Genomic DNA, 15,922 nt, shown 5'->3' with positions numbered 1-15,922 from the left:
AGATAGAGAGCGCGGGCCAATTTAGCACAAACCATCTGTCTACTGTAGTGAGATAATACATCTGTTAAAGTGAGGGGGAGACAATTTTTACCAATGAATGGATGAACCTGGAACAAGGTTACATGTCGCATTGCATCAGCTTTTACACCATTTTGTATTTTTACGTAGTTTTTACACACACACACACACACACACAGATAAGGATGTGCACACAAGGACACATACACACACGCACCATGTGCCCCATGTTGGTCTCTTCTGTTATTTCAAAAACAAGCTCCAGCTATAAAATCTTCAAACATAATTATCTGTGTGTCTAAAGCTGGACTGAACCATTTAACCATCTCAAAATCCTAATTTCCAGCTTGTATCATTAATTCTGTTTATGATGTTCATCAGATATTTCCACAGTTAAAACATCCGCCCTCTGTTTTTCTCTCCTTGTGTTCTTCTGGTCCTATTAAGTTGAAAATAAAAAATGAGCAATAGGCCACGCTAGAACAAAATCATTATAAATATTAAGTGTTTTGCACCATAAAAAATGCAATAGCATCCATTTAAGGGATGTCACAGTGGTCAGGACAAGGACTAAGTGCAGTGCAGAGTGCAGTGGGTTTGCTGAATGAGGGGAGGGTGCAGGGAGAAGTCAAACCATGGATGGATGGACGGTTCTTCTTGCCCTCTTATTTTCTTTCTCTTTCTGTCTTCCTGCCCTTGCAGCCAGCGGGCAACAGTTGAGTCCACAGAGTGCCTCCATATCTATGGCTTTCTGCGTTAATGTCCCCTGAGGCCGGCGCTCGGCCCCGCTCGGACCCCAGCCGAGCCCATCTCAGCCAAGACCACCACTGCGGCCTCTCGCTCCGACTCCTCTGCCTCTCCATCCATTATGCAGCCAATAGTCCCCAGATGCAGCCATCACATCTCTCTTTTCACCCCTACATGTTCTCACTATGTGAGTGTATGAGCACTGGTCACTCGCTCATTCAGACACTCAATCAGCCATGACCTGACAGTCAGTCATCATGAGCTGCACATTTATTCAAGACACATACAACCAGCACCTGTGTAGTCTGTTATTGAAGTGATAGACTGAATTGAGTTTTAATTGGATTTAGATACATCTTCATAATTGCTGACAATCAAATTACACAAGATATTTACAATCATTATGAAATATTACAATTGGAATTTACAGAAACTTTTTACAAAATATGCCTGACTTCAATGCCTGGATAGTGGGGTCCTTGTTTAGTCATCTCTGGAGAACAAAACGTTGACCCAAAAGTCACTGGTGTCTGGAAGTGCTTTAGTTTCAGCAAGTAGATGCTTTTAGAGTCCATTAAAAAGAAAGTAAAGAGAGAAAAGTCCAAAAAGTACAGAGTCATCAAAGTTGTGAATTGTGTTTTTCTTTTTCCTCAGTTAAATTGCTCTTTTTTTATTTTTTTTACTGAATGGAACATTTGATCTGTAATTCAACTGCAAAAACAACAACAGAGACCCATTTAAATAGAATAAATCCATAATATGTACACAATAATGTGAGTATTGATTTATAAAAATGAATCATCTCTTTTCTTTAAATATGATTTATGTTTATCTACAGTTTTTCAAAACAGAAACCTAATCACAATGAAACGCATCATACTTCTATCATTCAAATCTACTGATAATGATGATTGTGGATTGCCATATTTATGCAGCAACTCTGGTTGCAATGAAACTCAGCTCATCTATCAGCAAAGTTCTTAGACCAGCTCCAGTCGTGTTAAAGCCATTCTCCGCCTCTGAAGCTCCTCACATGATGACAGATAGTACGGAGGAGTCAAATGTTCCCTTGAAAAAAAGTAACACATGGTGAAATGGGCTTGATTCTGTCAGCACAGCAAAAGCAAAACAAAAACTTGGCCAAAGCATCAGAGTCCAACACTTTGGCTTCTTCACCGGATAACATGAGACCTTGAAACAACTGAGGCAGCGTCTTCTGTTCAGCATTGGCACCATAAAGCCCCACAGGGATGTCCAGAGAGAAGAACGCCCCCTGTTGTTCACCTGTTGTCATCCAGCGATGCTTAAACCATCCACTCAGGTGGGCAATCCAAAGACAAAGCTGCAAAAATAGTAACTGACAGACTAACCTCAACTAGTGAAACTAAAATGCTTTGCGCTCCATCGTCATCATGACTGAGATGCAAATGAAATCAAACATAAGCATGCTTTTAAAGGATGTTTTTGATATACAGTAATTATAGGAAAATAGACTATCAAGGATGACTCCTTTAAAATCATTTATAAAGCTTTCCTGGATGCAGACAGCTTGGCTACGAAGTAAATAGATACTAAACAAAACAAATCCTTAAAGTATATGCAAACACAATCATAAATATTTGATCCACAGAGAGTAAGCTACGAATGACAAATATTAGTGATATATTGAAATTCTGGAACAGGCACCATTTCTGTCTTTTTAAAATTCGCTCTTCTTTTTCGAGTGTTTGTCAGTCGATTAAAGGTGTTTCCCAAATCCTAAAAGAGTCACTGGTGACTGAAGTGTTGGGTGCTGCTGCAGTCCATCCAAAAGTCTTTGCTTTCACTTAATTTTTTCTAAAATGAACCAGCTAAAAAAAGTTGGTCCACTGTTTATCTCTCTCTCTCTCTCTCTTTCTTTCTTTCTTTTTCTCTCTCTCTCTCTCTCTCTTGATTTCTTCCATCTAGTCTAACCCCCCCCCCCCCCCCCCTTCTTTGCAAGTTGGCCACCGGACGCCACCGGGTTTAATGGACGTAGTAGAGCCAGTAGACGACGTTGAAGAAGGTGAAGACGGTGGGGAAGATCATCCTGGACCACTTATCAATAAGGTTTACGTCGGCCAGGTCTGGGATATTCACCTTGAGCTGGGAAGCCCGTCTCCGTAGGCGCGACTTCTTCTGGGCGTTGCGCTCCAAGGCGGCGCTGTGGCCATAGTTCTGGCGAGCCATGGCTGCCCTGCGGTACTGCAGCGTCGAGCTATCATAGGCCAGCATGGTGTTGCGGGGGTCTCCGGGTGCTCCAAGGCCCCGGGACAGATCCCCGCCACCACCCATCTCATTCTTCATCTCCAGGGTGCTGAACAGGATATTGTCGTCAGGAGTCATCTGTGTGAGGGTGTAAGAACAGGTGGAGCCATGAGAGGTTACTGCCTAGGGGAAATCTAAAAGGGTTTATCAGTCTAGTCAAATTATGCATAGCTATTATGATCATTAAGTCATTCACTGTAAAAAATACTGATGAGGTGCAAGAATGGGTAATGCAAATGAGTCAAAAATTGTGTTACACATTTTAAGCACTTTAAATTCTTATTATTATTGATCATCTGTCAATCAATATCTGAGTACGAGACTATGAGATAACATTCCTGGAAGTGCACAACGCACTCCACAAATTAATTATCATGGCGAAATCTTCATTGTCATCTCAGAATTTCAACCAGAGTGGTTCAAATTCTATTGATTCACAAGACAAACTGAATAACAAAAGAGAAAGCAAAGGAAAAAAATGTGACAGGAGAAGGTTGAGATAAATAGTAAGGACTTTGCAATGATGGAGGAGAGGCTGTAAAGGTTTGGGGGCAGGTCAGGAAAGGCGTGGGAAGTGAATTCGGATCAACATTTCTTCATCCATAGCCTGACTTCTGAGGAAAACGTCCTTATAATCCAATACTGTCCTGCTTTAAGTGGAGCTTTTTGTTTTTTGTTGTTTTTGTGTAACTCACTTTGAAAGAAAAACCACTTATCTGGCACATCATCAAACTGCAAATGATCTCTTTCTCTTGTATGACCATCCGTGTTTTTCAATTGCTTCACTTAGCCTTAAGAGAGTTATCAATTTCCTTTGAGATTGTCCAGTATTTGTATCTGAATGATATTATTGAAAGAGAAGCGACTGATGTTTTCTTATCCATAACCATATTTGTAATTTCCCATCAATTTAGATGTACAGCCCAGGTAAAGATTACATTAATGCCTGCAGAAATCAAACTTCTAAGCCATGTTTGTCAGGAAAATGCATGAAGAGCAAACCAAGAGAGGGAAAAAACACAATGGTGGGAGTGATGATCAAAGTTGCCTTAAAAATCTATAGAAATCAAAGAAATGCACAATAACTACAGCATTTTCCTCTGATCTGGATTGATTCAGATTGATGACATTGTTAGTTTTGACTTTCAAAACCTCCAGTACCTTATTTCTTTGCTCGCCTAGTCCTAATGCGGCATCGTCCACAAAGATGGGATCCCACATCGAGTCATATGCGTCAATTTCCCTCTGTTTCATTCTGGCATACAGAGCATCATCTCTCTGAACTACATTTCCCACCAGCCACTGCAAGCATACAAAATCAGCACTGTTACTTAGGGGAAATCGTAGCTTGCCACACTCAGAAGGAAAGGGTGTTTTATTTTGTATGTTGTTGTTGTTCCTGCTAACTAAAGAGAAGGCTTTGGCACCACAGCCAGTGCTTTTTCCAAGGCGCCTTGAGAGACACAGACATATGGAGATAAAGTATAAGCCAATCATTGCTTCTGCATTCACTCTTTCAGATCCTACTATAAGTAATCAAGTTGATACACAAGGCATTGAGAAATGGAGGGCTAGAGTAGGAGTAAAGAGTGCTAGTAAAGGACATCAAGCATAGATCACAGCATCACATTGACCTTGAGAGGAGAAGAACTCATTTGCTCCTTGAAAGAAACACATACACACACACACACACATACATTAACCGACAGCACAGATACTTCGACAGGAAGTCCGGCGCATATGTACCTTGTTGGGGTCGGGTCTCAGCCTATCGTTATTGGCCGCGGCTGCTTTCTCAGCCGCCTTCTTCTGCCGCTGGGGGCCCTGGCCGAAGAAGATGTAGTTGACGAAGGCGTACTCCAGCAGGGCCAGGAATACAAACACAAAGCACCCCATCAGGTACATGTCAATAGCCTTCACGTAGGGGATCTTTGGGAGCGTCTCTCGCAAGTGGGTGTTGATGGTGGTCATGGTCAGCACAGTGGTGATCCCTGGATGCCACAGATCAAACGGTTAGAAAGAAAGTGACATTTTTAGACACTGAAATAAAATGCTTTTAATATTATCTGTACAGTTAAAAGAAATATGATTGTTAATTCGACTGAAAGTTCATTTAGTTGCATGGCTCTAGGAATGTCAATGTCTTTCCGGTGGTCCAACACTTTGATCCAGACTGAAATATATCAACAACTAGATGGATCAAGACATTTTGTACAGACATTCCTGGTCCCCAGAGAATGAATCATACTTTATACCCTTACTTTTCCTGCAGCGCCGCCTGCAGGTTGACATGTTCAAGTGTGTGTTGGATGGCCATGAAATGTAGTACAAACCTTTCCCACTCAGGATGGATCATATTAATTTTGGTGATTCATTAAATTTACCATCAAGAAGCAGAATTTGTACTTGTCCAACACATTATGACCAAATACCTGGAAAACTAGTGACATTCCCATCAGCCTTATATTTACTGTTCACTATCCAGTAAATTCTGTCCACATACTATGAGTGTCCACTATAAAGAAATTAATGAATGAACAAAGGTGACTTGTTTGAATTTAGCGTACATCAAAAAAAGGATTTCAGTTGTCCTTGTGAACATAAGAATTCCTGTTTATCACGTACAACGTATAACGTTTAGCAGGCCTGAGATAATGTGAACCCATGTGGATAAAATGATCCCTTGAAACCTCCTGAGATGGGAATTGTGTGTGTGTGTGTGTGTGTCTGTGTGTAGGTAGGTAGGTGTGTGTGTGTGTATGTGTGTTTCAGAAGGTTTAAATCCAATCATGTATTAAAATGGACACGGAACAAACTGCAGGCTATATAAAAGCACGTTGTAAACATCTACTATTAGTCACAGCACAATTCACCTGTTTTTCTGACATACACACACTGTGTTTGATACATTAGTCATCTGCATGCACAATCTGCATTTGGTCAGATTCACACGTATTATAAATAACCCAGCAGTGTCGCTGTGGCATGGAGCCTCGTCTCTCATTGGCTGTGCTCACTCGCTGCATGTTCTCAGGACGCTGAGCAGAGATAGATCTTTAAATCACGTTACCCTCTGAATGTACTGTCTGGGGCTCCAAACCGCGTTTGTCCCACTCCAGAAAACAAATGGTGTGTGACAATAACGACACACACGAAGTTCCAAGCCATTTCCCCTGCTTCTCCGACCGGTCGTGCCCACGTTTAACATTAAAAGGGAGCTTTCATTTCGGTATCGGTGCTATTTGGACATTTGTGTAAAAACAGTAAAATGTGTAAGATGCATTTATGCAAACGTTGCCACCTTTCGGATGAAATTTAGCTGTGATCTGCCTCTGATTAGCTGGGATCTTCGACCAATGAGAGGCTCCGATAGACAGACATGCAGAGAGAAAGACAGCACGCTTCAAGGTCGAGCTGCAGCGCAACTCGCTCTGTATGAGTCATGCATATAGTCATCTCTGAACAACAGACATTTAGACAGGCGGCCTATCACACAACACTATCACTCACATGCTTAGAGCTAATGAGAACAAATAAAGAGTGAAAACAGAGATCAGGCAGACATAATAATGGATACATCTAAAACAAGTCTAAATGTACAAGATGGAGTGGAGTGTGTTAAATGGCTCAATGTATTCTCTGTTATCATTTAGCTTTGGGTTATTTCCAAGGGTCACTGTTCAGCGGAGCCAAGGCGATCCTACCCAGGGCCACTCTGGCAGCCGAGGCGTCGTAGTTGATCCAGAAGGAGACCCAGGATAGGATGGTAATCAGGATGGAAGGCATGTATGTCTGCAGGATGAAGTAACCAATGTTCCTCTTTAGTTTGAAGCTGAGGGACAGGCGGGGGTAGGAACCTGAAGGAGGCACAGGGAGAGAGGAAGTGGGATAGAAATCGATTTTCCTCAATGGCGCTCATTAAAAACTATATTTTCTTTAAAAACCGGGAGCCTGCTCCATATTTTGTGTGCATGTGGAATTCAATATTTAAAACATAAATGTAATTTATGAATTTTTCCTCATAACCTGTTCTTTGTGCACAGAAAACCTGTACCAAAGACAAAGCTGGCTGTCATGTACCTGTAGAGAAGACCACATTTTTAGAGATGAGTTTATAGTCAACAATATCGAACTGAGGCAGCTCTATTCTGTCGACCCCGGACACGGCTCCTTCTCCACCACGCCAGTAAAACTCAATATCATCCGTGGTGTAGCCATCTGCAGAGGAGAAACCAAAGAGAAACATTTACATCGCCCAATAATGATCTATAATACATCATCATTTCAAATGTCAATACTTTTTGTGTCTTTTAGCTCACTTTCTAGAGCAGAAGTTCTTAACCTGAGGGTCGAGAACCCACAAGGGGTCACAATGTACTTTTGAGGGGTCACAAGATGATTAAAATGTTGGCTATGTTAAATTTTCAGGTTTTTCTTTTAAAGGGCTACAAGCCAAAGAAGTTTCTGAAATTCCTGTTGTAAAGCAGACAGACATTAAAACCAAAATGAACTGATTAAAGAAAACATTTAGCTTACTATATTTGTCAGAGAAACTATCAATGTACATGAACACAGCAAGCAAGTCATTTAAAAAAAGATTTCTTCGTGGTCCAAGTGGAAGCTCCAGAAACTTCACTCGCTTGATCGTCAAACAACAATCTTTTAATGCAAAGAAAAAAAGAATGTTGTCTTATTTGTGTGTTATATCTTTGATCTTCCAACAACATAGATAATGAATACAATAATGTACTAAATCATACAATAATGTGCAACAAACTCTCAAAGAGTGTCTGTTGTAGCTTCCAATAAAAACAAGTGACAAATAAATGTTACATATTCATCGTGAAGGATTACCATCTCCAGCAGGTGTGTTATCATAACATACAACTTGTTCATAATGATTGTAATTGCAAGGGAGGTCATTGGTTGTATACTGTAAATGTTTGCATGTTTGAGACAATGTTCTTAACTGATGTATGGTGAGTCACTGGTGAGCAAAAAGCTTCATTATGTATACAATTTTAAATGAACTGCACTTTTATGGGGATCTACCTGGGGTTTATAGTGTAGAAAAATAATCAACTCCAATGCATTTAAAAGACTAAGAGAAGAGAAATGTTGGGGGCAAAGCATTGGCCACTCGTGCTATTTTAAAGCTAACACAGCAAAGATGTTAGATATGTTTGTTGCACACGGATGAAAACCGTTGCAGTTGCATTTAGGGGAATAAAGTGTTGCAACCTGTCTCACAATAACGCCGTCAAACAGGGAGCAGCCATCTCTATTCTACTTTGTCTGCCTCACACTCAAAATAGAGGGAGTGTTGAATAATTAAACTGCAAGGCTTTGATTTTCTTTAAATTAACACGTTATTCTTCCTTCTGTGGCACTGACATTCAAGGTAAAGTTAATCATGGTGCTCTTGTTGGACTGTTATTGGTTGGACCACAGCAAACTTCACTATAACCTTTTCCACAGCAGACATGTTGACTTGTCAAAGTAGGAAAAGCACAGGTTATACTAAATCAACAATAACGGTGTTCATCATGAACCTGTATACACACCACAACACAATGAAACTGAAGACCGAACAGCCATTATTAAACATACTATTTACACTAGTGTATTTCCCTCTCGGACATATCAATGTGTCGGCTGTGAAAAACAAATCCCATAAAGAAAAAAACATGTATTTTCCCTTCTCTTTACAAATTCCTATTGAATATGTAAATCATGACAGCTCACAGATAAATATCAAACATACTAAATAATTTCCTAAAATGGCTGAGCACTGCAGCTTTTAGCAATTTCTTTTTAAACTGGAGTAAATTTGGTACTTGTTGGGAACTATTATCCGCTGCAGATTAAACCCCATTTGGGGCTCTTTTGCAGTGGTTCTCAAATAGTGGTTAGTGTACCCTTTGGGGTACGTGAAGGCACTCCAGGGGGTATGTATATATATATATATATATACTACCGTTCAAAAGTTTGGGATCACTTAGAAATGTCCTTATTTTTCAAAGAAAAGCATTGGTTTTTTCAATGCAGATAACATTAAATCAATCAGAAATACACTCTATACATTGTTAATGTGGTAAATGACTATTCTAGGTGGAAACGTCTGGTTTCTAATGAAATATCTCCATAGGTGTATAGAGGCCCATTTCCAGCAACTATCACTCCAGTGTTCTAATGGTACATTGTGTTTGCTAATCGCCTTAGAAGACTAATATCTGATTAGAAAACCCTTGAAAACCCTTGTGCAATTATGTTAGCACAGCTGAAAACAGTTATGCTCGAGATATAAGCTATACAACTGGCCTTCCTTTGAGCTAGTTGATTATCTGGAGCATCACATTTGTGGGTTCGATAAGACTCTCAAAATGGCCAGAAAAAAAGAACTTTCATGTGAAACTCGCCAGTCAATTCTTGTTCTTAGAAATGAAGGCTATTCCATGCGAGAAATTGCAAAGAAACTGAAAATTTCCTACAGCGGTGTGTACTACTCCCTTCAGAGAACAGCACAAACGGGCTCTAACCAGAGCAGAAAGAGAAGTGGGAGGCCCCGGTGCACAACTCAGCAAGAAGACAAATACATTAGAGTCTCTAGTTTGAGAAATAGATGCCTCACAGGTCCACAACTGGCAGCTTCTTTAAATGGTACCCGCAAAACGCCAGTGTCAACGTCGACAGTGAAGAGGCGACTCCGGGATGCTGGCCTTCTAGGCAGAGTGGCAAAGAAAAAGCCATAACTGAGACTGGCCAATAAAAAGAAAAGATTGGTATGGGCAAAAGAACACAGGCATTGGACAGAGGAAGATTGGAAAAAAGTGTTATGGACAGATGAATCCAAGTTTGAGGTGTTTGGATCACACAGAAGAACATTTGTAAGACGCAGAACAGGTGAAAAGATGCTGGAAGAGTGCCTGACACCATCTGTCAAGCATGGTGGAGGTAATGTGATGGTCTGGGGCTGCTTTAGTGCTGGTAAAGTGGGAGATTTGTACCAGGTAAAAGGGATTTTAAATAAGGAAGGCTATCACTCCATTTTGCAACGCCATGCCATACCCTGTGGGCAGCGCTTGATTGGAGCCAATTTCCTCCTCCAACAGGACAATGACCCAAAGCACACCTCCAAATTGTGCAAGAACTATTGAGGGAAGAAGCAGGCAGCTGGTATGCTGTCTGTAATGGAGTGGCCAGCACAGTCACCAGATCTCAACCCCATTGAACTGTTGTGGGAGCAGCTTGACCGTATGGTCCGCAAGAAGTGCACATCAAGCCAATCCAACTTGTGGCAGGTGCTTCAGGAAGCGTGGGGTGAAATTTCAACAGACTACCTCAACAAATTAACAGCTAGAATGGCAAAGGTCTGCAATGCTGTAATTGCTGCAAAAGGAGCATTCTTTGACGAAAGCAAAGTTTAAAGAAAAAAATTAATACTTCAAATACAAATCATTATTTCTAACCTTGTCAATATCTTGACTATATTTTCTATACATTTTGCAACTCATTTGATAAATAAAAGTGTGAGTTTTCATGGAAAACACGAAATTGTCTGGGTGATCCTAAAATTTTGAACGGTAGTGTATATATATACTTGCTTATAAAAAAACTTGCAAAATACAGATAATACCAAAAATCACAATTTCATTTTCAACTCTTCAAAATAAAAAACATGAAAGCAACCGCTGTTACGAAACAGGTGGTTCTCAAGGCTGAAAACAAACAAGAGTAAACAAGCTTACTGGTCTATCTTTGTGGAAATGTGAAGTTATAAACATGCATATGTATTTATTACATATATTTAATATATGTATTACATAACGTGGTTTATGTTGAAGTTGTACATCAGCAGATACACTAAGCTCTCGCTCCACACATGCATTATCATCATCATCATCATCATCATCATCATAATCCCAGCCTTGTGCAACCCCACATCACCCCAATTAGGACAGAGTCCACCATATCGCAGTTTTGATGCGCAGCTCAGTTCAGTTCTGATCAGCCAGGATTGGCTGCCATCAGGAGGGAGGCGAGGAGTTTGAGGAAGGGAGGTTTTGGCACAAGGAATGTAGTAAGGGAGCACTGTATGGCTCGTACGTCACTGGTCAGTCAGTTTGTAGCTCCATTAGTTCTGGACCATTGTCTCTGTTCGGAAAGATGTATTCATTCTGGGCTGTCATGTGAGAGAGACAATGCAGTATGAGCTCTAGATATATGTACATATGTGGGTGTGTTTGTATTTGTATGTATGCTCTACAAAACATATTTCGTGCTAGAGAGGTAGAAATCAATTATTGCTCAGTGCAGTTCAGCATGTGAGACCAGTGGTCTGAGCCACAGCAGTGAGCTCCTGATATATCACAGGATCTGGGGATTTTAAGACCTGTGTCTGTTAAAAATGCATCAAGTTTATCAAGGGAAGTGAGAGTTTTCTGGGCTCATTAGTCTGAATAAAATAGCATGCTCTGGCATGAAGCGATTCCAACGTTAAAACCATTGCCAGTTAATCCATATGAGAGCAGATACTGCCTGGTGATCAAACTGGAGCCGTGTGTGTGTGTGTGTGTGTGTGTGTGTGTGTGTGTGTGTGTGTGTGTCCATTTTGTGTTGGGCTGCCTGAGAGAGGAGGAGGAGGAAAAAAGAAGAGCATGAGTGATGGAGAAAGAGATAAAATAAAAGACTGGGAGAAAAAAAGGCGAGGATGAGACTTGCATGAAAGGAGATGAGAAACGGAAAGAGAGAGTGATGAAGAGAGAGATGGGGAGCATAATGGGAGAAGAGCAGCGAAAGGCGGTTCTGACCCGGGCTGTTTTTGTGCTGCTTAGTGCTGCTGGCAATAGCGTGATCAAACCCGGAAAGCCTGAGCCCTACACAGTGGTGTATAGTAACGAAGTAGAAGTACTTCGTTACTTTACTTAAGTCGTTTTTTTGGGTATCTGTACTTTACTTTACTACTTATATTTCTGTTTACTTTTACTTCACTACATTTTGCAATGAAAACTTGTACTTTTACTCCGATACATTTCCCCTGAAACAGTGTCGTTACTCGTTACTACCGAAAAAAATAATCATGAGACAAACATCGGGGACTGTTGTGGAACACACCGCAGCACACCTGAACGCAGCACGAACACGCAGGTTGGGGATCAGTGGTCCTTGCCGCGTGTTTTCTCTTCCCACTGATGCCCAGGATGCTAGCGAGCGGCTACAGATACGACTCATTTCATGTGGAAGCAGCAATGGAAGCTACTCGAACAACCACGGGGACCAAGATCAACGTCGGTGGCCATATTTGGGCGAACTCTTTTCTTTTGTCGGAGTGAAAGTTCCTTCCTACCGGATGAAGTGCCTCTTTTGCCGACCGAAAGCTACGGAGATATGGCCTTCAACAACTCACCAACCTCAGGAAACACATTGAGGTCAATTAAGATTAATCCCATGAGCCGCAACGTTAATGTTTAGTTTTGATAATCATCATAAACCTGTTAAGATATCTAGCAGTGTTGCCCACAGGATTGTAGTAAGTTATATCTTTGGCAGGAGAGGGGGAGGCAGGTGTCTGATTGTCCTACGCATGTTGTATGTTAGGCTAATGTTCGCTAGCTATCGTCAATTAAATGAGACAATTAGCGTGAGTGGAGTAGACGGATCTCTAGCGAGTTAATAAACTGAAGAAGTGTTGACAGTTGTGAGAATGTTGATTTGAGTCGTCTTAGCTATAATATAATGCTAATCATTACAGCATTATTATTATTATCATTATTTGTATTAATATTATAAGAGTGACGGTCCAGTAATGGCGACGATATTGATTTGGGACTGTTGTTGTGTTTAACTACAGAGATACAAGTACATATTCACAAATCAACTCTGGATGCACGGACAGTGCATGAAACTAAATGTATAAACCTCAAATTAAAACAAACTATTTTGTACAAAACTGTTGGTTGGGGTCATGACATGTTAGGAAGTGTTATTAATTCTATCATGTCTGTAATACTCTCACTTTATTTCAGGAATGGACTACATCAAGCAGCACATGGAAGAACCCTCCCTCCAGCTATGTGATGCCACCAGGTCCAGTTCATCTGATGAAGAGGACTTCTTCTTCGTCATCTCAAGCGCATGACAGCAACAAACAGCTGGATGGAGACGTGGATCACGTTGACTTGCTGAAATGCTTCCCAACTGTGTGCTGCTGTCTGTGAAGCTAGACACACTCTACCTGCACCATCAGGGCCTGTGACGCTAGACACACTCTACCTGCACCAGGGCCTGTGAAGCTAGACACACCTCTACCTGTATCAGGGCCTGTGAAGCTAGACACACTCTACCTGCATCAGAGCCTGTGAAGCTAGACACACTCTACCTGCATCAGAGCCTGTGAAGCTAGACACACTCTACCTGCATCAGGGCCTGTGAAGCTAGACACACTCTACCTGTATCAGCGCCTGTGAAGCTAGACACACTCTACCTGCATCAGGGCCTGTGAAGCTAGACACACTCTACCTGCACCAGGGCCTGTGAAGCTAGACACACTCTACCTGCATCAGGGCCTGTGAAGCTAGACACACCTCTACCTGCATCATGGCATGTGAAGCTAGACACACTCTACCTGCACCAGGGCCTGTGAAGCTAGACACACTCTACCTGCATCAGGGCCTGTGAAGCTAGACACACTCTACCTGCATCAGGGCCTGTGAAGCTAGACACACTCTACCTGCATCAGGGCCTGTGAAGCTAGACACACTCTACCTGCATCAGGGCCTGTGAAGCTAGACACACTCTACCTGTATCAGGGCCTGTGAAGCTAGACACACTCTACCTGCATCAGGGCCTGTGAAGCTAGACACACTCTACCTGCATCAGGGTCTGTGAAGCTAGACACACTCTACCTGCATCAGGGCCTGTGAAGCTAGACACACTCTACCTGTATCAGGGCCTGTGAAGCTAGACACACTCTACCTGCATCAGGGCCTGTGAAGCTAGACACACTCTACCTGCATCAGGGCCTGTGAAGCTAGACACACCTCTACCTGCATCAGGGCCTGTGAAGCTAGACACACTCTACCTGCATCAGGGCCTGTGAAGCTAGACACACCTCTACCTGCATCAGGGCCTGTGAAGCTAGACACACCTCTACCTGCATCAGGGCCTGTGAAGCTAGACACACCTCTACCTGCATCAGGGCCTGTGAACGGCTCTTCAGCATCGCAGGACTCATCTTCAGTCCAAGAAGAGCGACACTGAAATCTGTCCATTTTGAAAATCAACTTCTTTTGAAGATGAACTAGACATGTTTCACTTTAAAGTGATGATTCTGGTTGTTACTTTTGGTTCTGCTTTTTTCTGTGTTAATCATGTTTTTATATTTTTGTAATTTCATAGTATTCATATATTGCTAAGTTCATCCTAGCTCATACTCCTTGTTCATGGCGGCCACAGCACCCAAACAAATAAACTTCATAATTCTCAAAATTCTGACCCTTTGTTTTTTTATTAACAGCATTTACTTTTACTTTCAATACTTAAGTACATTTAATATCAGAAAATTACTTTTGATACTTAAGTACAAAAAAAACAGATACTTTAATACTTTTACTCAAGTAGTATTCTCATAGGTGACTTTTGTCAGGCCAAGATTCCGATCAGGACTCAAAATGCTGAGGCGTCAGTGAGCAGTTTACTAATCACAACAAAAACTCTCCTAAGAGGTGGAGGCTAAATAATGTCCTAAGAAACCAAATGCTGGATTATGAAAACTATAACAAAAATCGCTCCTTCGAGGTTGGTAATAAGTTTCAAAAAAGGCTTGGTGGCTATGAATGTGGCCTTGGTGAACGACCATGAGACGAAACACTTTGGCACAGGACAGAGGGAAGACGCAGACTATAAGCACATGAGGGTAATGGGGACCAGGTGGAAACAATCAGGGATCAGGGGAGACAATCAGACCGGTGACACATGAGGAAGGGCAAGTGACCTGAAACGAGAGGAGAGTTAGATTTCAAAATAAAACAGGAAGTTACGAGACAAAACCCCAAGACAAGACAAGCTTCACCACGGTGTGACAGTACCCCCCCCCCTAAGGGCCGACTCCTGACGGCCCAGGCAGTTCAGGATGGTCCTTCACAAAGTCTTCGATGAGGGACCGATCCAGTATAAACCGGGATGGGACCCATTGACGCTCCTCCGGTCCATACCCCTGCCAGTCCACCAGGTACTGCTTGCCCCAACCACGGTTGCGCACAGCTAATAACTTCTTGACCTTGTAGACAGGACCCCCGTCTACCACTTCAGGAGGAGGAGGGGGCGGGAGGGGCGGGACCATGGAGCTCTCCCTGACTGGCTTGACCTGACTGACATGGAATGTCGGGTGGACACGGAGAGCCCGGGGCAGACGAAGGCGAACCGCTGCAGGCCCGATAATCTTGGTGATGGGGAATGGCCCCACGAAGCGCGGTGCCAGTTTCTTCGAGAGGCCTTTGAGGGAGAGGTTCTTGGCTGAGAGCCACACTCTCTGGCACGGCTGGTACGCAGGGGCGGGTCGTCTTCTCCGGTCGGCGGCCCATTTGACCCGGTCTCCTTGGCGGATGAGGAGCTGCCGGGCGGCTGCCCAGATACGTCGGCAACGGCGGACCATGGCGTGGGCGGAGGGCACAGACACTTCCGGTTCCTGGTCCGCGAAGACAGGAGGCTCGTAAGCAAACACACATTTGAGGGGTGAGAACCCTGTGGCCGAGGTGGGCAGGGAATTATGGGCATACTCGACCCAGACCAGGTGCCGGCTCCAGGTTGAGGGGTTCTGGGACACCAGACAGCGGAGACCGGTCTCCAGCTGCTGGTTGAGGCGTTCGGCCTG

General features: G+C 42.7%; 1 protein-coding gene across 1 annotated transcript in view; it reads right to left on the bottom strand.

Moving 5' to 3' along the window:
* Nucleotides 1–2,693: 2,693 nt before the first annotated feature.
* The window catches only part of gabrb2a (gamma-aminobutyric acid type A receptor subunit beta2a), a 60,522-nt gene continuing 47,293 nt past the window's right edge, over nt 2,694–15,922 (bottom strand). Inside the window, exons 6-10 of the mRNA XM_056438899.1 lie at nt 7,132–7,269; nt 6,756–6,908; nt 4,798–5,042; nt 4,213–4,353; nt 2,694–3,129 (exon numbers count right to left, since the gene is read on the bottom strand). Of these exons, the coding sequence (XP_056294874.1) occupies nt 2,770–3,129; nt 4,213–4,353; nt 4,798–5,042; nt 6,756–6,908; nt 7,132–7,269 (1,037 nt within the window). The 3' untranslated portion in view covers nt 2,694–2,769. The remainder of the gene's footprint in view (nt 3,130–4,212; nt 4,354–4,797; nt 5,043–6,755; nt 6,909–7,131; nt 7,270–15,922) is intronic.

Source organism: Pseudoliparis swirei, chromosome 19 (genome assembly GCF_029220125.1).
Source record: "Pseudoliparis swirei isolate HS2019 ecotype Mariana Trench chromosome 19, NWPU_hadal_v1, whole genome shotgun sequence".
In the NCBI taxonomy this organism is placed as follows: Eukaryota; Metazoa; Chordata; class Actinopteri; order Perciformes; family Liparidae; genus Pseudoliparis; species Pseudoliparis swirei.
This window is presented reverse-complemented; position numbering and strand designations above follow the sequence as displayed.